We start from the raw sequence: 22,455 nt of genomic DNA on the forward strand, positions 1-22,455 counted from the left end.
ACCCAATCTGGTCATGCTGTTTCAGGCTGTATTTGCCATCAAAGGCTTTGACTTGCCAAATTCTGTTCAGCATGTTTGCATTTATGTGAAAGAGGAAGGTTAGCTTATACATTTCTTTCCTTATAATGTCTTGTGAGATTTGGTAAGGTTAATGTTAGCTGTATGGGACAAGATGAGCAGCAGTTCCTCCTTTCAGATTTCTGGAGGATTTTATGTAGAGTTGAATTTGGTTTCCCTTAAATGCTTGGTACAAATCTGCAGTGAAGTCACATGGGACTGGGGTCTCCTTTGTGGAAAGGATTTTAACTAGAAACTTAATGTTTTTTAATAGAAGTAGGGCTATCAAAGTTACTTGCCTAGCCAAAAGTCCTCCAGATTTTCTTCCACATTTCTTTCTGGAAATTTCATGATTTACATTTAAGTCGATGATCAGTTTTGAGTTAACAGCTGCATAAGGTGTGATGTTCAGGTTGAAGTTCATTACTTTGCTATGGACACTCAATTGCTCCAGCCATCTGCTGAAAAGGCCATTCCTCCTTCATCGAATTGCTTTTGCACCTTTGTCAGAAATCGGCTGGGCGTGTCACGTGGGTGTGTTTCTGTAACTGTCCATTCTACATGTCCAGTGCTCTGCTAAAGCCATGCTGTCTTCCTTAATGCAGCCGCATAGCAAGCCTTAAAATCAGGGACTGTGATTCTCCTCACTTTATATTTTTGGCAAGCTTATTTTTAAAAAAAATTATTTAAAAGGCAGAGAAACAGGGAGAGGTAGAGACAGAGTACGCTCTTCCAGCCACTGGTTCACTCCCCAAATAGCTGCAATTGCAATTGCTGGAGCTGAGCTGATCCACAGTAAGGAGCCAGGAGCTTCTTTTTTTTTTTTTTTTTTTTTTTTTTTTTTTTTTTTTGACAGGCAGAGTTAGACAGTGAGAGAGAGAGAGAGAAAGAAAGAAAGGTCTTCCTGGTGAGCTGTGCCGATCCAAAGCCAGGAGCCAGGTGCTTCCTCCTGGTCTCCCATGCGGGTGCAGGGCCCAAGCACTTGGGCCATCCTCCATTGCCTTCCCGGGCCACAGCAGAGAGCTGGACTAGAAGAGGGGCAACCGGGACAGAATCCGGTGCCCCAACCAGGACTAGAACCCGGGGTAGCCTAGTGAGCTGCGACGCCGGCCATGGAGCCAGGAGCTTCTTACAGGTCTCCCACGCCATTGTAGGGGTCCAAGGAATGCAGCCAGGACTCGAACTTGTGCCCATATGGGATGCCGACACTGCAGACTGAGCCTTAACCCACTGTGCCACAGCATCGGCGCCAGCAAGTTTATTTAATTGACACATAATAATTGTATATATGTATGGGGTACAGTGTGATATTTTGATACTTGTATATAATATTTGATGATCAAAGGAGGGCCATAAGCATCTCTGTCACTTTAAACATCTGTCATTTCTTTGTATTGGGAACATTCAAAATCTTCTAGCTATTCTGAGGTACACAGTAAATTACTCTTAAAAGTAGTTACCCTAGCCGGCGCCGCAGCTCACTAGGCTAATCCTCCGCCTTGCGGCGCCGGCACACCGGGTTCTAGTCCCGGTTGCCCCTCTTCCAGGCCAGCTCTCTGCTGTGGCCAGGGAGTGCAGTGGAGGATGGCCCAAATGCTTGGGCCCTGCACCCCATGGGAGACCAGGATAAGTACCTGGCTCCTGCCTTCAGATCAGCGCGGTGCGGCCATTGGAGGGTGAACCAACGGCAAAAGGAAGACCTTTCTCTCTGTCTCTCTCTCACTGTCCACTCTGCCTGTCAAAAAAAAAAAAAAAAAAAAAAAGTAGTTACCCTGCCATACCACAGAACTCCAGAACTTATTTCTCTGACCTACCTGTATATTTTTACCCATTAACCAACCTACCACTATCTCCCCCTCTCCCCTGCCCTTTCCAGCCTCTGAGAAGCACAATTCTACTCTCTACAACTACTAGATCGTATTTTTAAAATCTTGAACATATGAGTAAGAACATGCGGTATTTGTCCTGCTGTGCCAGGCTTATTTTTACAGGTTCACCTGTGATACCACAAGACACAGAATTTCATCCTTTTTTTATGGCTAACATTTTATTGTGTGCACACACACACATATATGGATACACATATATGTATTTATATATACATGTAGTATATATGTATATGTGTGTATACATTTCCTTTCTCCATCTATTTATGGACACTTTAGGTTAATTACTAATCTTGGCAGTTGGGAGTGCAGCTATCTTTCTGACATATTGATTTTCTTTGCCTAGAGTATACACCCAGTAACAGGAATGCTGGATCAAATGGTGTTTCTATTTCTAGTTTTTTGAGAAACCTTCATAGTGTTTTCCACACTGATTTTATTCATTTATATTCCCACCAACAGTGTATGAGAGTTGTCTTTTCCCACATTCTCATCAGTATGTTATTTTTGTCTTTATGATGATAGCTACTTTAATTTGAATGAGATGATAGTTCATGGTTTTTTTGTTTGTTTAAATTTATTTGAAAGGCAGAGTTACAAGAGGCAGAGGCAGAGAAAGTTTTCCATCTGCTGGTTCACTCCCCGAATGGCCTCAATGATGGAGCTGGGTCAGTCCAAAGCCAGGCATCAGGAGCTTCCTCTGGGTCCCCCATGCAGATGCAGGGACCCAAATACTTGAGCCATCTTCCACTGCTTTCCCAGGCCATAGCAGCGAGCTGGATTGGAAGTGGAGCAACTAGGTCTTGAACTGGTGCCTATATGGGATGCCAGAACTGCAGGCAACGAACAAACAGCTTTACCCACTACACCACAGGGCTGGCCCCAGTTCATGGTCTTGGTACACATTTCCCCAGAGATAACTGACACTGAGCATTTTTCACATACCTATCAGTTGTTTATGTGTCCTCCGTTGAGAAGTGCGTATTCAGATCATTCCCTCTTTTACAAAATCAGATTACTTTTGTTTTTTTTCTGTGAGTTCCTTATACACTTTGGATGTTAACGCCTTATCAGGTTAATAGTGTAAAAACAGTTTTCTCCCATTCTGTAGGTTTTCTGACTTCACTCTGTTGATTATTTATTGTGATGTGCAGAAGCTTTTTAGTTTTATACAATCCCATTTGTCTATCTTTGCTTTCAGGGGTCATGTCCAAAATAAGCATTGTATGGTCCTGTGATCAGGATTCAGTGTTTCAGAGCCTGTGCCCTGGGGTGGTGAACTTCACACACACTCCTCAGTCCTCCCCATAGCAAACAGAATCCTCTAGAGGTGGGACAGGGTCGCTGCAGTGAGCTGAGGCTGCATATTCCCTTCTTCCTTGTGAAGGGGTGGAGGTGCCTGGAGTATTTCCCCTCTCCCAAGTCAGTGAGGCAGACTACCACAGGTTAGTTCTGGTTAAATAGGTTCTTCTCCCGAGAGCAGAGCTTGTGAAGAAGAGAATGCTCTGGTGTATTCCAGAATGGCTCCTTTCTCTCCCCGCTGCTGGAAGCACAGGGGGACTTTTCTGATATCACCATGAGAAGCATGCAGATCTTCAGGAGGTAAAGCTCACAAAACTCAGGGCCCCCCTGGAGACTGTATGTCTCAGACTTGTTCATAGTGAGCCTCCAACAATTTGTCAAGTGTAGTTCAGGTTTCCCCACCTCGTAACTGGTGTTCCTGTTCAAGAGAGGGGAACCTTTTTTTCTGCCAAGGGTCATGTGGGTATTTATAGCATCGTTCATGGGCCATACAAAATTATCAACTTAAAAATGAGCCTGCTTTGCCGGCGCCATGGCTCAATAGGCTTATCCTCCGCCTGCAGCACCGGCACACCGGGTTCTAGTCCCAGTCGGGGTGCCGGATTCTGTCCCAGTTGCTCCTCTTCCAGGCCAGCTCTCTGCTGTGGCCCGGGAGTGCAGTGGAGGATGGCCCAAGTGCTTGGGCCCTGCACCCCCATTGGAGACAAGGAGGAAGCACCTGGCTCCTGGCTTCGGATCAGTGCGCCGGCCGCGGCGGCCATTGGAGGATGAACCAACAGCAAAAGGAAGACCTTTCTCTCTGTCTCTCTCTCACTATCCACTCTGCCTGTCAAAAAAAAAAAATGAGCCTGCTATAGATGTGTTGAATTTCAAGTCCTGCTGCAGTTGCCTTGGCAGGGCCAGAACCGAGGATTTTGCTGGCTCACATGGCCCAGGCGGGACATTCCCCACTCCTGCATGGTTCAGCTCATGGGTTTGCACAACGTCTCCTCTCTGTATTCACCTGCTGGTCTTTCTGACTTGGGGGGAAGTGGTTTGCCCTGCTAACCTCAGTTTTCTTGTGACCATAGGAAGAACAGCTGGTTTTTCAGTACATTCAGCTTTGTACTTGTCATTAGGACAGACTAGTGATTTCCAAGATTTTACATGCTGGACCAGAAACCAGAGGTCTGATACTTTCTTTACAGAAGTTTCAAAATTACAGTGTCAATTTCTCTCATGATTTCATGGCTACTCACAACATCTGTTTTATTTCCATAATTGTAGCTTCTGGATAAGTGGTGCTGTTTTTTCCTAAGTGGTCACATACATGAGTGCAAAACTGTTTACTGTATTTTTTTATTGCCCTTTTAACGGCTACAAGATCTGTAGTGATGTCTGATATTTAATTCATGATATCAGTGCTTTTTGACTGCTCTTCTTTTGTCTCAATCTTCAAAGAGGTTTTACCTGTAAAGCTGCTGCCTGCAGTGCTGGCATCCCATATGGGTGCTGGTTCAAGTCCTGGTTGTTCCACTTCCAATCCAGCTCTCTGCTATGGCCTGGGAAAGCAGTAGAAGATGGCCCAAGTCCTAGGGCCCCTTCACCCGCGTGGGAGACTTGGAAGAAGCTTCTGGTTCCCAGCTTCAGATCAGCGCAGCTCCAGCTGTTGCGGCCATCTGGGGAGTGAACCAGCAGATGGAGGACCTCTCTCTGCCTCTCCTTCTTTCTCTGTGTAACTCTGACTTTCAAGTAAATAATAAATACATCTTTTAAAAAAAAAAAAGAGGTTTTTCATTACCCGCAAATAAATAGTTTTTTGCCTCGTTAATTTTCTCCATTGTATTCGTATTTTCAAATTCATTGATTTCTGTTCATATCTTTATTGTTTCTTACTGCATTCATTGGGTTTATTTTGCTCTTCTTGTAGGAACTCGGATTGTCAATTCAAGGCTTTCCCTCATTTACACATGGGCATGTAGTGTTATAAATTTCACCCACAGTGCTGTCTTAGCTGCATTCCATATGGCTTGATATGTTGTGTTTGTGTTTTCAGTCAGTTCTAACTTTTTTATTTCCTCTGAGACTTTCTCTCTGAGCCATGGGATATTAAGACTGGGTTGTTTAAATTCCATCTGTTTAGATATTTTCCTGTTGTCTTTATTAATTTTTAGTTTGATTCTGCTATGGTCAGAGGACAAATTCTTTATGATTTCCATTGTTTTGTATTAGTTGAAGTTTATGTTATAGTCCAGTTTATGACCTATCTTGATAAATATTTCATTAACACTAGGAAAAAATATATATTCTTCTGTTATTCCCACTGTTGGTGGGAATGCAAACTGGTAAAGCCACTATGGAAGTCAGTCTGGAGATTCCTCAGAAACCTGAATATAACCCTACCATACAACCCAGCCATCTCACTCCTTGGAATTTACCCAAAGGAAATTAAATTGGCAAACAAAAAAGCTGTCTGCACCCTAATGTTTATTGCAGCTCAATTCACAATAGCTAATACCTGGAACCAACCCAAATGCCCATCAACAGTAGACTGGATAAAGAAATTATGGAACATGTACTCTATAGAATACTATACAGCAGTCAAAACCAATGAAACCTGGTCATTTGCAACAAGATGGAGGAATCTGGAAAACATCATGCTGAGTGAACTAAGCCAGGCCCAAAGGGACAAATATCATATGTTCTCCCTGATCGGCGACAACTAACTGAGCACCAAAGGGGAAACCTGTTGAAGTGAAATGGACACTATGAGAAACAGTGACTTGATCAGCCCTTGTCCTGACTGTTGATGTACAATGTAATACTTTATCCATTTTAGTATTTTTTTGTTCTAGTACTATTGGTTGAACTCTGTAATTAACACACAATTATTCTTAGGTGTTTAAATTTTAACTGAAAAGTGATCCCTGTTAGGAATTTGGAAAACATTATGCTGAGTGAAATAAGCCAGTCCCAAAGGGACAAATATCATATGTTCTCCCTGATCGGTGACAACTAACCAAGCACCAAAAAGGAAACCTGTTAAAGTGAAATGAACACTATGAGAAACGGTGACTTGATCAGCCCTCACCCTGACTGTTGATGAACAACTTAATACGTTATCCCTCTTAGTATTCTTTTTGTTTGTTCTACTTAATACTTTTGGTTGAATACTGTAATCAATACACAGTTATTCTTAAGTGTTGAAACTTAACTGAAAAGTGATCGCTGTTAAATATAAGAGTGGGAATAAGAGAGGGAAGAGATGTGCAATTTGGGACATGCTCAACCTGACTTGCCCCAAACGGTAGAGTTAGAAACATACCAGGGGATTCCAATTCAATCCCATCAAGGTGGCATGTACCAATGCCATCTCACTAGTCCTGGTGATCAATTTCTGGTCACAATTGATCATAATGATAGGACTAAGACCCAAAGGGAGTACATAAACAAGACTAGTGTCTGCAAATACTAGCTGATAGAATAAAAAAAGGGAGAGAACGATCCAACATGGGAAACGAGATACACAGCAGACTCATAGAATGGCAGATGTCCTAAACAGCACCCTGGCCTCAGAATCAGCCCTTAAGGCATGCGGGATCCGGCTGAAAAGCCCATGAAAGTATTTCAGGCATGGAAAGCCAATACACTCTGGCAAAAAAAAAAAAAAACCTAAATGAAAGATCTCTGCGAGTGAGATCCCAGTGGAAAGAACAGGTCATCAAAGAAGGAGGTACCTTTCTCTGAAGGGAGGAAAGAACTTCCACTTTGACTATGACCTTGTCTAAATATGATCAGAGTCGGTGAACTCAAAAGGCTTCCATAGCCTTGGCAACTCATGAAAAGAGCCTAGGGTGATTACTGATGCCATAAACAAGAGTGTCAATTTGTTAAGTCAACAACAGGAGTCACTGTGCATTTACTCCTCATGTAGGATCTCTGTCTTTAATGTGCTGTACATTGTGATTTAATGCTATAACTAGTACTCAAACAGTATTTTCACTTTGTGTTTCTATGGGGGTGCAAACTGTTGAAATCTTTACTTAATATATGCTAAACTGATCTTCTGTATATAAAGAGAATTGAAAATGATTCCTGATGTGAATGGAAGGGGAGAGGGAGCAGGAAAGGGGAGGGTTGCGGATGGGAGGGAAGTTATGGTGGGGGGGAGCCATTGTAATCCATAAGCTGTACTTTGGAAATTTATATTCATTAAATAAAAGTTTAAAAAAAATTAAAAAAGCAAAAAAAAAATCTTTGTCAATCAGATCCTGTTGATTGATTAGGCTGTTCGCATATCCTCTGTCCTTGCTTACTTTGTGTCTGGTAGCTCTTTGACTTGCCAAAAGGAAGGTGCTGAGGTTCACGACTGTAATTTTGTTTGTCTCTCTCTCTCTCCTTTCTGTTCTGTCAGTCTTTGATTCACACATGCACACACATTTAAAAACACTGAATGTCTACCTGATATATTGCTCTCCTTATAAGGCAAATTTGCTTTGCCTCAAAGTCTGTTTTATTAGATAATAAATTAGCCTTTCATTTGTATAATATATATTTTTAAATAATTTTACTTGAATCTACATATACCATGGTTGAATTTTCTTATAAGCAGCATATTCTTTTATCTACTCTGCAAATATGTCTTTTGGTTAATGTAATTAGATCATTCAATTTAAAGTAATTATCATTATGATGGCACTTACTTGTTATTTTATGATTTTTCTGGTCTCATTCCTCTATTTCCCTTTCTTGTTTGCTCTTTTTCCTTCAAGTTAGTTGAACTTTTAAAAAATTCTGTCTTGATTTATTTATAGTGTTTTTGAGTCCAGCCCTTTGTAGAGTTTTCATAATGGTTTCTCTGGGCATGACAGCATATATATGTGATTTATAACAGTCTACCAGCTTCAACTTTTTACTATCCTGAGGGAAATGTGGAAACCTTGCTTCAATTTAGGTCCCTTTAACTTTGCTAGTATTAAATATCTTTGTCTTAAATGTCAGGTGGTATTGTAACATTTGTTTCAAATGTCAAATATTATTTATAAATCTCATGAAGAAACAGATCTATTATATCTACCTATATTTTGCTCTCTCTTCATTCTCCAGATGTCAAGATTCCAACTTTAAGTTTTTGTTTGTTTGTTTGTTTTTTGCAGAGTCAGTGCTGTAGCATACCAGGATAAGCCTCCACCTGTGGGGTTAGCATCCCATATGGGTGCCAGTTCATGTCCTGGCTGCTTCACTTCCAATCTAACTCCCTGCTAATGTGCCTGGGAAAGCAGCAGAAGATGGCCCAGGTGCTTGGGACCCTGAACTCATGTGGGAGACCCAGGGGAAGCTCCTGGCTTGGGCTTGGCCCAGTCCCAGCCATTGTAGCCACTTGGGGAGTGAACCAGCAGATGAAAGATCTCTCTCTTCCTCTAACTCTCTTTCTCCTTCTCTCTCTGTATCTTTGCCTTTCAAATAAATAAATCATTTTTAAAATAAAAAAGATTTATTTTGCTTGAAAAACTTCCTGTAGCCAAGCTAGCAGAGCAAAACTTCCAGTAATAATTTATTTTTTATCTGAGAATATTTTTATTTTGCCCTCATTCACGAAGGATAGTTTCATGAAATATAAAACTTATAGTTGATAGTTATTTTCTTTCCACCCTGGAAAATACTGTGCCATTTTTTCCCCTAGCCATCTTGGTTTTGGGTGAGAGACCTGCTGTCAAATTTGCTGTTGAAGCAGAGCCATTTCTTTCTGGATGTTTTAAGGATGTTTTTCTCTAATTTTCAAACTGTTAACTATCTTACATGGATTTCTTTGGGTTTATCCTGTTTGGAATTGACTCAGCTATGTAAATCTGTATGATTGTGAGTTGCACTGACTTTGGAATTCTCAGCTATTATTCATGTAGTTTTTCAGTCTCCTTTTTTTTCTCTCTCTCTTCTTAATGTTAGATCTTTTGTTATTGTCCCACATGTCCCTGTGGCTCTGTTAATTTTGTCTTATTTTTTTCCTGTTATTTACATTGGCTTAATTCTGTTGTTCTAATCTCAAGTTCACTGATATTATCCTCTTATTTCCACTCAATAATTGAGCGCATTCCATGAGACTTTTGATATTTTGTTACTGTATTGTTCAGTTCTAAGATTTCCACTTGGAAATTTTTTGTAATTCCTACCTATTTGCTGAGATTTTTTTCTTTGTTCATTTGTCTCAAGAGAATCTATAATTGGCTATTGAAGCATTGTTATGACAGCTCCTTTAAAAAGCCTTGTCAGATAATTCTAACATCTGATTCATCTCAATGTTGGCATCATTTGATTGGCTTTTCTCAAATTGTGGTTTTCTTGTTTCTTAGTATGATGGGTGATTAAAAAAAAAAAACTATATCCTGGGCATTTGTCTAATATGTTACAAGACTCTAGATCCTATTTAAAATCTTTTATTTTAGTTGGCAACTGCCCTGTTTAAATGTAGCATTTGAGACTTGCCCTATTTTTGTGGGGTTTTGCTTCAACAGGAGTTCAGTTTTCAGAGCCTTTTTGGCATTGGTTTTGTCTTCTTTGTTAATCTGGTGCCACTTTGGCTCCTGCTGGTCTCTGGTGGTGCTGCCTGAAGGAGCAGAAGGGGGTCCCTCTAGTCAGCTAGCGGGAGTCTAGGGCACCTCTACTGCTATCTCTCAGTGTCCCTCTGTCATTGGCCCACAGAGACAGGAGTCCTCTGGAGTGGGCCACTTGCTCTAGCTGAGCCCTTCCTGCCCATTCTGGTGTCTCTGAGGGGAGGAAAGTGTGAGGCCTGCTGGCACTAAGAGAGCCTTCCCAGACTGAGTCACTTGTGGCTACCCTTCTGTCTACCCACTAACCCAAGTAAACCTGTTTTTCTAGTATACTCCACATTTCATAGCTAAATGTCTGTTTCACTTGGGCACACCTATGTACCTGGTGAGTTTTTACAGCTATTCTTGTCAAGGTGAGCTGTCAGTATAGCCGGGGTCAGGAGTTCACTCTCTTTTTTGTGGGTGTTGTTTCCAATTTATTCATGGGTGGAGCTCCTAGGGGTGAGGGTTTGACAGAATACTGAGAAGCCACACCTAGCACTACCTCATTTGGCCTCACTGGTGCTGCATGAGGGTGGGGGCTCAGTTGTCCCGTGGGCCCATCTGACACCGTGGGGAGGACCACAGTGGGTCCAGGTTCACTCTTTCTCATTTGCTCCCCTCTCATCAAGCCTCACTCACACCAGGGAGAGGGGAAAGTGGGAAGTTGCAAGTCCTCAAGTCTCACTTCCTTTTTCATTTTCACTGATGCTGGGTGTTTGTGGAAGCTCAGCTCCTTGCAGAGTCCTGCTGACGTGAGGACTCTGGTAAACCCTGCAGGTGACTAGACTGGTCTTGCTTTGCCTTGGTAAGCCTCAGTGTTGGCAGGTAGGAGTATCCATGGACAGAACCCTGGCCAGAGAATCAGTGTACTGCTTACTTCTCCTGGAGGGAGGAGGGAAGATCAGCTTCCCAATCAGATACTACCCTAGCACAGGAATAGGAGCAAAATCTGCTTTTTGCCTGGGGTTCATAACTTTCTTGGATCTATGAGTTTATGGTTTTAATCCAATTTGGAAAATTTCTGACCACTATTGCCTCCATTATATGTTTATTGGGTTGCTTAAATCTTCCCACAGTTCACTAATGTATTCTTAAATGTGTTTTTTGTTTGAATTCTCTTTCTTCTCCATGTTACATTTTGTATAGTTTCTATGGCTGCCTTCCAGTTCACTCATCTTTGGTTCTGTAATTTTGGATCCACTGTTTAGCCAATGTATTTTTCATTTTTCACATTGTATTTTTTCATCTCATACCTTGTATTTTTCAAAAATTCTAGAAGTTTATTTTATGACTAATCCATTCCTTCCCTCCCATGTCTCCCCCTTTTGGACATATCAAATATGGTTACAGTAACTATTCTCATGTTTTAATTTTTTAGTTTGCTTTTTCTTCTCATATGGGTCATTATGGATTTTCCTGCTTTTTGAATGCCTGGTAATATCTAGTCGAGTCCTATACACTCTCAATTTTTCTTTGTAGTAGTGAATAATTATGTTTTTTAATAATTATTCTTGGGGTTTGTTCTGGGATGCAGTTAAATGATTCAGAAAAAGTTTGATCCTTTAGACTGTGTGTTTAGGATTTGCTAGGTGGAACTGGAGCAATGATTTGTTTTCCCTACAACTAAGGCAAGACACTCTTGTACAGTCTACCCAATGCCCAAAGGGTTGTGAAATTTTGCAGTCTAGCTAACGGGAGTAATCACTACTCCCAGTCCTGTGTGAGCACAGAGCACTGTTCCATCCAATCTTTCTGGATGGTTCCTTCCCCAGAAGCAGACAAATCAATACAAGCACAGATTGATACTCTGGTTTGTCCTGGTACCCACTTCACTTAAAGTGACTCCTCAGGACATAAAATAGGACACACACAAAAAAACACATTCTCTAGAAGGGCATTCTTAAAATGCACATCCTCAGGCCAAGATTGGAAAATAGAATTTTATTTACATTCTCTCATTAGCCCATAGGAAAGAGTTGCTTTACCAGGAGTTTTCATGATTATGTAATGCAAGTAGTCAGGAGACAATTACCTAACATCTGAAATTTCTGAGAGCTTCCCACAAATGTCTATACCCGACAACAGTTAACAAACTTCACACAGGAATCTCTTGGGATCCTTATTAAAAACACAGATTTGACAAAATGTTGATAATTACTGAATTTGAGCGATGGTGCATGGGGATCCATATACTCTTGAACTTTTGTGTATGTCTGGGGCTTCCCATAATCAAAATTTTAGAAAAAAAAACTGAGATATATTAATTGAGATTCCTGGGCCTCTATGCCCACAGCCTGATTGAGTAACTCAGAAGTGGAACCTAGGAGTTTGGGTTCATAAGCACCTAGCTCAGGATGTCCTTGGACCGTACCTTGAGAAACACTGGTACGCTCATGCTGAGTGATTCATTTCTTCAACTTAGTTCCCTTTGCACTTGGCTGTTTTCCCAACTAAGGTGATGCCCACAGGTGTCTGCCTTGTAGTGAACACACACTCTCAGCCCATCAAGCTCTTACCTGAACCGCTTCCGGAGGAAGGGGATCCTTACAACCAAAATTATAGGAATGAAACTCTCCTCCAGTCAAAGAAGCAAGCTCTTTCAAAAATGTATTTGCTGTCTCATCATGGTAATTGAAGGAAATGGCATAAATAGGAATTTTCTGAAAAACTCTGACTTGATCCATGACCATTTCAGGTGGCTGAAATAGGTTTTTGAACAGGAAAAGGGGAGATGGAAAGAGAGAGAAAGGAAAGAAAAACAAGACATGAAGATCCTTAATTTTTTGCTACAGATCACAAAATTCTCATATAGTAGTTCATTACTCAGTGGTGACTGGCTTCTTATAAATGTGTCAATTCAATTCATCAAACAAAGCAAACTTTGACAAGCAGGGAGAGTACAAAGACCAGTAAGACATGGTCATTGCTCTCTGAGAGTTCAGGCTTTGGTGGGAAAAGAAAGTTAGGAGAGATTTGACTAACCAAAGCATTCCACCGCAGGTACACCTAGGCCTAGGGTCCAGGCTTCTCAAGTGGTGTGTATGCTTTAGACCTCTTACAGTGCTGGGGTCAGAACCATGGTAGAACATCTGGCACTGGGGATTCTGTAGAGTAGTCTCAGGGTTCTCAATATGGCTTTCAATGCATCCCCCACACAAAGAGGAATTTCTACCTCTGACATGCTGTAGACAGCTTGCTTCCCACAGAGAAGACAAGAGACTTTTATTCAGCATCCTCCTATGTGTTGGGCATTCCTGTTCGGATCCTAATCTCTTGCTTAATCCTGACAACTGTCTTGTGAGACAGTGATGGAAAGATTGCTAATTACCTATCTAGCAACCATTGCTCTCCTCCTTTTTTTTATTATCAAAGCCCTGGTTTTCTTCTCACAGCAGCAATGTGCCAGTTAAAAACACAAATAAACAACAACGACAGATGTATGTAAAACCCACCATTTGAGATACTCTGGCAGCTAGAGGTGGCCTTGTGATCTAGTCCTGGCTAGTTAAGACATAGGCAGAAAGGCTCAGGGAAGGGATTCCTTTTCACCAAAGACTAGATCTGCAAGTAAAAGACTAATGTCCTTCTCCCTCTCCCTCTCCCTCCCTGGAAGCAGACACACTACCTGGAGGTCCAACAGCCCTCAAGACTATGAGGGTGGAAGTCATATATAAAGATGGTGGAGCACAAAGTAAAAGGAAACTCATGTTCTTGGAGACATCCTTGAGTACCTGGATAACCTAGACTAATATAACCTAGACTAATTACCACTGTATGACCTAGACTAATTACCACTGTACTTCCTATTCACATAAACATAAAGCCTTCATTTGTTTCAGCCATCTGATATCTGCTCTTCTGCTTTTCCCCTGGAATATGCAACTCTCATCAACTTACAGGATGCACAAGAGATAGAAGCTCAGAAAGAACATATATTTCCAGGGTCACTGGAAAACTGGGATGCAATCCTGATTCTGGCACTAGAATTGATGCCAGATGTGTGAAGACCGTCTCTTGGTAGGGATCAGCCCTCTGGGAAAATGAACTCCCCTGCCACCTCTTCTCTACACCCTACCACAGCCCAGCTGGGAAGAAACTGCTTCTGATTCTTCTGCCCCACCTAGCTCTGTGGGTTTCAGGGCTGGGAGATCCTCTTCATGGACCCAACTTGCTGGCTCCTTTAGCCAGTTCCTACCCTTTGACCTTTAACCTTTCCTCATATATTTTTCCAAGGCAGAGTGATCAAAGAGAAAGGGGACTCTGGGCTCATCACAAGCGAGCATTGTGCATCTCTCTCTCACACACTCTCTCTCTCTCTCTCTCTCTCTGCCTAGAGAAGTCAACAGTTAAATGGTCCTCAAGGGTCTGGTCTCAACCCAGCCATCACTTAACACACAGCCTTGTTCTCTGTGGCTGCAGTCCCAAGCCTATTCCTGCCCACGAGTTCATCATTACCACTACTTCCTCTGTCTCTCCTCTCTCTTCTCACTGTCAACTAGTTTCCTACTAAACACCAACCCAAACAGCTGGTCAGCTGAAGAGCTGACCCCTCTGTCTTGTCAGCTGCAAGGAGACAGCAAAACCCTTTACTGCTGCCTCTCTTCCTTCAACTCAGCTTCCATCTGTGGGCTCCTTGTACTTACTAGGCACTAAGATCTCTGCTTGTGTCTCTCGTTGGCTCCCTGCTACAATGCTTTGAGGTTGATACTACCATTAGTCCCCTTTTGTACCAGGGACTCCTGTCCACTGCCCATCTCCTTCATATACAAGACTACATTTTGTTGGTTTGTTAGACACAGTGCCAGCCACAAACTACTCCTATACTGACTTACAGATGAGCTATTTGGGAAAGGAAAGAAACACTGATTTAGTACCGACTGTGTGGGTACCACACATCTAGGGATGAGAGTCTATCTATAGAGCAATTTCCATCACTCTACACAGTTAAATTTCCATCACTTGCACCCAGCCCAGGTAGCCCCTTGTGCTAAGCCTGCATGATATTCCAGTGCCCCCAGGTGGCATGGGAGAGCTGGACAGAGGGTGGGTGCCCCTCGACTGCAGAGGGAGCTCCATCCCTGTGATGGGAAAGAGCCATTCCTTCGCTCCCACACTCCAGGGAGTCCTTCCAAAGGCTTACATCCATTCCCCAGCTTTGAAAGGCAGCAGCCACGGCAGCACCAAGTACAAGTAAACACCTCATCCCCCAGCCTGACCAACCCTGGCCATTCCCTTCCACTTACTCCAGCAGCTGGTGTAGGCTGTGGAGGGGAGAGCCCACTGCCTGTCTAGCTCCTGTGCAACAGCAAGGCAGGCTTTCTCAGCCCTGGCACCCGATGCACACACCTTACGAAGGCTGCCAGCTCCCTCAGGCCCTAAGAGGAGGGCCAGCAGCACAGCTGAATGACTCTCCTTGGTCCCCTCCTATCTGAGTCGGTACAGGCGGTACACCTTCCAGCACAAACAGCAAGCGGGGGCGACAAGCAAGGCAGGGCCCTGGTTCTCCTGGCTGCCTGAAGCTGATTACCTGTGCCTTTGCCATCTCCTAGCCCTCCCATACCTCCTGCTCAGCTTTATCCTCTGGTTTAATACAGAGGGTTTCTTGGTTTCTGCAGGGGCGAGCCCCTAACTTTGAAGAAGTCCTCAATGACCACAGCCCAAGCTGGGCTGGTGTCTTCCTGCGAGGCCCTCCCGTGGTAGTCCACAGTTAAGAGACGCCCACTAATGGATAGCTGCCTACTGTGTATCTGAATCCTTTTTATTGAAGACTCTTTCTCAGAACCCCTTTAACTTGATTCATTTTAAGGGTTTATCTCGATTTTAAATGCTACCCTGGACACCTAACAATCCAGCAATGAGTTGGTGTCCACACTTCTTTGTGGGTTCTTCCAAGTACAAAGCACTGTTGAATATGTGAAACGATAACATTGGCCTAAGAAATTCAGTCAGTGAGAATAAAAAACTAATGGGGTTGAGAGGTACACCTTAATATCTTCTACATAAAAATGAACATCAAACATCAGAGTCCCTTTGCTCTTTTGAAAAACTCTAAGGAATAACACAAAACAAATAGACTATCTGTGTGGAAAAAAAAGCAAATATGAATGCAAAACTTCTCAAGATTTGATAAATTATGTCACGGGAAATTTGTATATTCTGATTCTATATCCTGGGTTCTCTGGTTTAAGTGAACACAGACCTGTAAGAATCTGGTGAAATCTTCAGATCTTCTCCACAAAAACGTGAGTGCACTTTGTACAAACTATTGGGAAACTCCAAACCCTCGCAAGTCCCTGACAGGCAGTAGATCAGGAGTCCTCAAAATGCTGCCAGAAGGAGTGTTCTTTGGTCTGTCCTCTTTTTTTTTGGGGGGGGGGGGCACTATTTGGTAGCATCCATCAATACCATTTGGGTGGCAGATGTTTAACCTAGCAGTTAAGACACCCATATCCCACACCGGAGTACCTGGGTTCAAAAAAGCAGCTCTGGCTCCTAACTCCAGCTTCCTGCTAATTTGAGCACCAAAAGGTGGCCCTGATGGCTCAAAGTGATTGGGTTCCTGCCACCCATGTGAGATGTGGCTCAAGTTCCCTGCTGTTGGCTTTGACCCAGCCCATCACCAGCCTTTGTGGGAATTTGGGGAGTTAACCTGCAGATGAGAGTGCCCTCTCTCTCTCCCTACCCTCTTCCCCTCTGCCTTCAAAATAAAAATTTTAAAATATGTACCTTTTGACTGAGTCCACTTCTCAAAATTTATACTACATATGCGCAAAATGAAATAAGTATACAATACCTTTTACAATATTCAGTATAATGGAAAGATTGGAAACAGCCTAAATGCCCATCTCCATGAGCCTGGTTAAATAAATGATGGATTCGCCATGTAATGAAACCATAAAAAGAACAAGGAAGCCCTTTATGAAATGATATGATACGGCCAGCGCTGCGGCTCACTAGGCTAATCCTCTGCCTGCGGCGCCGGCACACCAGGTTCTAGTCCCGGTCGGGGCGCCAGATTCTGTCCCAGTTGCCTCTCTTCCAGGCCATCTCTCTGCTATGGCCCAGGAGTGCAGTGGAGGATGGCCCAAGTGCTTGGGCCCTGCACCCCATGGGAGACCAGGAGAAGCACCTGGCTCCTGGCTTCGGATCAGCGTGATGCACCGGCCACAGCGGCCATTGGAGGGTGAACCAACGGCAAAAAGGAAGGCCTTTCTCTCTGTCTCTCTCTCTCACTGTCCATTCTGCCTGTCAAAAAAAAAAAGTGATATGATGCAATCTACATTGTCTTATGAATAGAGGTACAGAATCATATGCTAATATTTATATTTTTAAAAGATCAAATTTATATAAGCATACTTCTACGTACATAACAAAGTATTTCTGGAAGGAGATTTTAAGAAATTAGAAATATCAGTTGCCTCCTAGCTAGTACAGGGATGAGAGGAAGGATTTCCTTTATGTGCTTTTTGTATCCTTATAGTTCACACTGTAAATGTATTACTATATTAAATTAATACTTATAGAAGCCTTACTGAACCCATATAGTGGAAAATGATGCAGTCATTGAGAACGATGCTTTTCATTTTCTCTTAGAAAAAATGTGTGACATAGTAGATGAAAAAATTCAAAACAAAATTGAATTATAGGGGCCAGCACTGTGGTGCAGTGGGTTAATGCCCTGGCCTGAAGTGCTGGCTTCCCATATGGGCACCAGTTCAAGACCCAGCTACTCCACTTCCAATCCAGCTCTCTGCTGTGGCCTGAGAAAGCAGTAGAAGATGGCCCAAGTCCTTAAACCCCTGTACCCTTGTGAGAGACCCAGAAGAAGCTCCTGGCTCCTGGCTTTGGATTGGCGCAGCTCCAGCCATTGTGGCCAACTGGGGAGTGAACCATCATATGGAAGACCTTTCTCTCTCCTCTCTCTCTATGTATCTCTGACTTTCAAATAAATAAATAAATAAATCTTTATTTAAAATTGAATTATGAGTATTTTTCTTCTTTATGCTTTTTCTAAAGTGCCTATAGTATAAGCAATTTTTAAAAAAGATTTATTTTATTCAATTGAAAGAGCTACAGAGAGAGGTAGAGACACAGAGAGAGAGATCTTCCATCTACTGGTTAACTCCCCAAGTGGCCACAATGGCCAGAGTTGAGCTGATCTGAAACAAGGACCCAGGAGCTTCTTCTGGGTCTCGCAAGCACTTGGGCCATCATTGGCCATGGCAGAGAGCTGAATCAGAAGTGGAGCAGGGGCCAGCGCTCTGGTATAGCAGGTAAAGCTGCCGCCTGCAGTGCCGACATTCCATATGGGTGCTGGTTCTAGTCCCAGCTGCTCCATTTCTGATCTAGCTCTCTGCTATGGCCTGGAAAAGCAGAAGATGGTCCAAGTCCTTGGGCCCCTGCACCCATGGGGGAGACCCGGAAGAAGCTCCTGGCTCCCGGCTTCGGATCAGTGCAGCTCTGGCCATTGCGGCCAATTGGGGAGTGAACCTGCAGATGGAAGACCTCTCTATCTCTCTCTCTCTCTGCCTTTCCTTCTCTCTCTGTGTAGCTATGACTTTCAAGTAAATAAATCTTAAAAAAAGAGGAGGAGGAGGAGAAAAGAAGAAAAGAAAAGAAGAAGAGGAAGAAGAGGAAGGAGAAGAGGAAGGAGAAGGAGAAGAAGAAGAAGAGGAGGAGGGAGGGGGAGGGGAAGGGGAAGAAGAAGTAGTAGTAGTAGTAGTAGTAGTAGTAGTAGTAGTAGTGGTGGAGGAGCAGCTGGGACACAAACTGGTGCCCACACGGGACACATCTTTAAAACAAACCAACAAAGGTTCATGGAAAATGTGTATCATAAAAACACCATGTGTGGATTTCAGTTTCTCGCACCAAAATAAACTTATCTTTTAATTCCTCTTATCCACAAATTTTGAAGTCCTCTCAAATTTCCAAGGGCTTCTGGATACCCATCTACTACAGTTGCATAAACTCAGCTTCCTCCATCAGCAATCCCTAAGCTTGCTCCTTCTTGACCTGAAATTTCTATCAGTTAATAATTAATTACCAGAAACCAGTCACCTGCCTGCCTCTGCACTGCTTCCACGTTCTCCTCACCTGGTACTTCCTGCTCTCCAGCTGGTCACCACATCTTGCTGATGCCACTTTCCCTGTCCCATCCCTGAAGACAGTCCCCTCCTTGCTGTTCCGCTGCTTCTGCCCAAGGCTGGGCCCGCGCCAGCCCTCATCAAGGGCCCAGCAGCAGGTGCTCATAGCTCCAGCCCTCCCTTGGCTCTACTGAGGCCCCTTCCAACGTACAGATGGATGAGACCTGAGAGTTCCCCACAGCAGGGACGACTTCCTTTCTTTTTTTGAAAAAAAAAATGTATTTATGTATTTGAAAGGCAGAGTGACAGAGAGAAAGCAAGAGAGACAGAGAGAGAGAGAGATCTTCCATCCACTGGTTCACTCCTCAAATGGCTGCAACAAGCAGGGCTGGGCCAGACTGAAGCCAGGAGCCCAGGACTCCACCCAGGACTCCCACATGGGTGGCAGGGGCCCAAGTACTTGGGCCATCTTCTATGGCTTCCCCATGCTGCTAGTAGGAAGCTGGACAGGAAACAGAGCAGCTGGCATGGAAACCAACATTCATATGAGATGTTGGGTCAGAGACAGCGCCATGACACTGGACCAAGGCCCTCCCTTTCAACGTGGCATTCAAGAACCTTCACACTCCCCTCCAGCCCAACGTTCCTGCCCCACCCACCCTGACACTCTGCCACCATCGCCCTGCCCTCAGCTTGGGCTCTGAGCACCCTCTGTATTGTTACACCTCCGTCCCTTCTGCCCAGGGCACAGGCAGTCTCCTCTGTTCAGAAAATTCCTTCTCAACACAGCGCAAGGCCCCCTCCTCAGTGGCACTGTCTGCAGGCTTCTCTCCCTCTTGTATGGTGGAATTCATGGCTCTGTACGCCTAGACAGAGCCCAGGCCGCTCGTTCCCTGTGTTGTATCGGAGTTAACAGTATATGCCCAGCACAGCCCCCAGAGCTAAGCTCTCCCTACGGCAGGATCAAGATATTCCATCGTGGTAGCGTCAAACCTTGGCACTACACATGGAGCCTGACAGACATAATAAACTGCCTCTGAATGGAAAATATAATGAAGACAATAGGAAAATCATTCCAAATAAAATTATACTTTAAACACTACCTCTCTGCCATGAATTTAACACTATAGTAAAAAAAAAAAGTTGCTTTACTATTTAATCCCTGAACCATTTGACACAGGATAAGTTAGAATATTTATCTAGCAGTCTGCATATGCAAACATCTTAGGAGGAAGAACGCAAGTTGATACTAATTCACTCCAGCGGTTAATTTACACTGTGCCGGCCTGAAAACCCTCGTATTTAGTTCCTGCCTGGAGCATGTCTTTCATTCACAAAGCTCAAAGCTGAACAGACTCCTCTAACACTGTTCAGTGATTTTCCAGCCAGGCTAAACAAAACAAAGAACATTTCACTAGAAAGGCACGCTTTTGTTTAAAAGAGGGCAAAGCTAAATTTAGAGGTGAAACCTAGGACATTGTGCAGTGCCGTGCTTAGGTTCAGAGTCCTCCAAGGAAAACAGTATGGAAGACTCTCCCAACTCTCAGTTTGTAATAAAACATGAGCCAGTCTTCCTTGAAGGCAGATGGCTCTGAGGTTGGCCTCCAGGTGTGCCCCACGTTAACCAATGTTCACCACCACAGAAACTCTCCACAGGGCTCTAGCGGACAAAGGAAATCCTTAGTGTGCTTTCTCACCTCCAGTCTGGGCCCCCAGGTTAAGGAAGAATCAACAGTTTTTCCATGGCAGTTGAAGAAGTCTCCCACACCCATTCACAGGATTCACTTTCACAGCTGGCAAGTCTCTCTGTCCCTGGTTCCAATAAGGACCTGATCGGGTCTCTCTCTGTCCCCGGTTCTGATAAGGACCTGATCGGGTCTCTCTCTGTCCCTGGTTCCGATAAGGACCTGATCGGGTCTCTCTCTGTCCCCGGTTCCGATAAGTACCTGATCGGGTCTCTCTCTGTCCCCGGTTCCGGTAAGTACCTGATCGGGTCTCTCTCTGTCCCCGGTTCTGGTAAGTACCTGATCGGGTCTCTCTCTGTCCCCAATTCTGATAAGTACCTGATCGGGTCTCTCTCTGTCCCCGGTTCTGGTAAGTACCTGATCGGGTCTCCCGTCTGTCAGAAGGTAGATTGCTTGTGTTTCTTTATCAGTAAAGGCGATCTGCAGAGCGTCCAGGGTGTTTGTGGTACTTCCAACCTATGGAAAAGAGAAATACAAGGACATACGTGAATCTCAAAAAAGATCTCACGAACAAGTGGTACTAATTTTCTGCTCTCAAAAAGAAAAGGAAAAGAAGGAAAAGTGGTTGTGAAACGAAAGGTAAATTAAAATTATACTGAGTCATAATTGCAGCCCCGTGATTCTAGGAAATGAAATTTCTGGGTGTGCCATGAAAGTCTCTGCTCTGGCAGTCCAAGAAGAAGCCAGGACTGTGGATTTCCTGTCTTGAAGAGAGAGATCGTAAGCAATTCTGCCTTTGTGTATTTTTATGTGAGATGCTAACTCATTTATTGCTCACTTAGCTGTCAGGAGAGCTCAAACACATAGCCTAAATACACCTTGGTGGGGATTATGCTTGTTTCAAACCAGGATTCACTCAATTCCCCAATGCTGGGGAAATACAAGCATGGCATCATTAGCAATCTAACGATGGACACACAGACATATCTCATATAACCTGACTCACACAGGTCTGGTGACATATATACCTTCAAGCACATGAACACACTGTGATGTGAACACATGTGAACGCATGGTACTGAATAGGGGAACCCAAATGTTGTGCTTTACATATGATGGGAATAAACAAGCAAATACAAAAGTCAAAACTAAAATCCATCAAAAGGAGTTGATTATGGCTCATTCTCTCTTCCACACATAGCAACAATCATACACCATCCATAGAAAAACAAAATAGATGAAATATACATACTACATATCAAGAGAAATTAGTGATAGATTTATATCAATCTCTCAAACTATATTAAACAATATAAATTGAAAAATCTCTTGAATACTTTTTAAAAAAGATTTATTTATTCATTTGAAAAGGCAGAGTTATAGAGAGGCAGAGGTGGAGAGACAGAGAGAGGTCTTTCATCTGCTGGTTCACTTCCCAAATGGCCACAATGGCCAGAGCTGGACTGATCCAAAGCCAGGAGCCAGGAGCTGGGTCTTCCAGGTCTCCCATGCGGGTGCAGGGGCCCAAGGACTTGGGATCTTTTACTGTTCTCCCAGGCCATAGCGAGAGCTGGATCAGAAGTGAAGCAGCCGGAACTCAAATTGGCGCCCATATGGGATGCCACCACTGTGGGCAGTGGTTTTACCTACTATGTTGCCACAGCGTCAGCTCCTCTTGAATACTTAATCAATATGGAAAGGGAAAAATTTTTAGATAAATGTAAATTCATTGGGATATACTGATTACTATGCAAAAATGATCCATACCACAAGACCATAAGATATGAAGGACCCTGAGTTGTCCAAAAGCTGCCTTAAACTTCCCACCTCATCTCAGTTCTAGTCTATCAGTCCAGCCTCTGTTGTAAGAAAA

The 22,455-nt window shown here is 43.4% G+C and overlaps 1 protein-coding gene across 13 annotated transcripts in view; it reads right to left on the bottom strand.

Annotated features, from left to right (window-relative positions):
- VWA3B (von Willebrand factor A domain containing 3B) overlaps positions 1-22,455 on the bottom strand; it is a 275,643-nt gene that overhangs the window by 124,060 nt on the left and 129,128 nt on the right. For all 13 annotated transcript variants that reach the window (XM_089326031.1, XM_089326030.1, XM_089326028.1 and 10 more), the window contains 2 exons: positions 21,000-21,098; positions 12,331-12,513 (listed from right to left, as the gene is read on the bottom strand). In XM_089326031.1, coding sequence (XP_089182157.1) covers positions 12,331-12,513; positions 21,000-21,098 — 282 coding nt within the window. The remainder of the gene's footprint in view (positions 1-12,330; positions 12,514-20,999; positions 21,099-22,455) is intronic.

Source organism: Oryctolagus cuniculus, chromosome 2 (assembly GCF_051225735.1).
Source record: "Oryctolagus cuniculus isolate XC-2025 breed Fujian yellow rabbit chromosome 2, ASM5122573v1, whole genome shotgun sequence".
In the NCBI taxonomy this organism is placed as follows: domain Eukaryota; kingdom Metazoa; phylum Chordata; class Mammalia; order Lagomorpha; family Leporidae; genus Oryctolagus; species Oryctolagus cuniculus.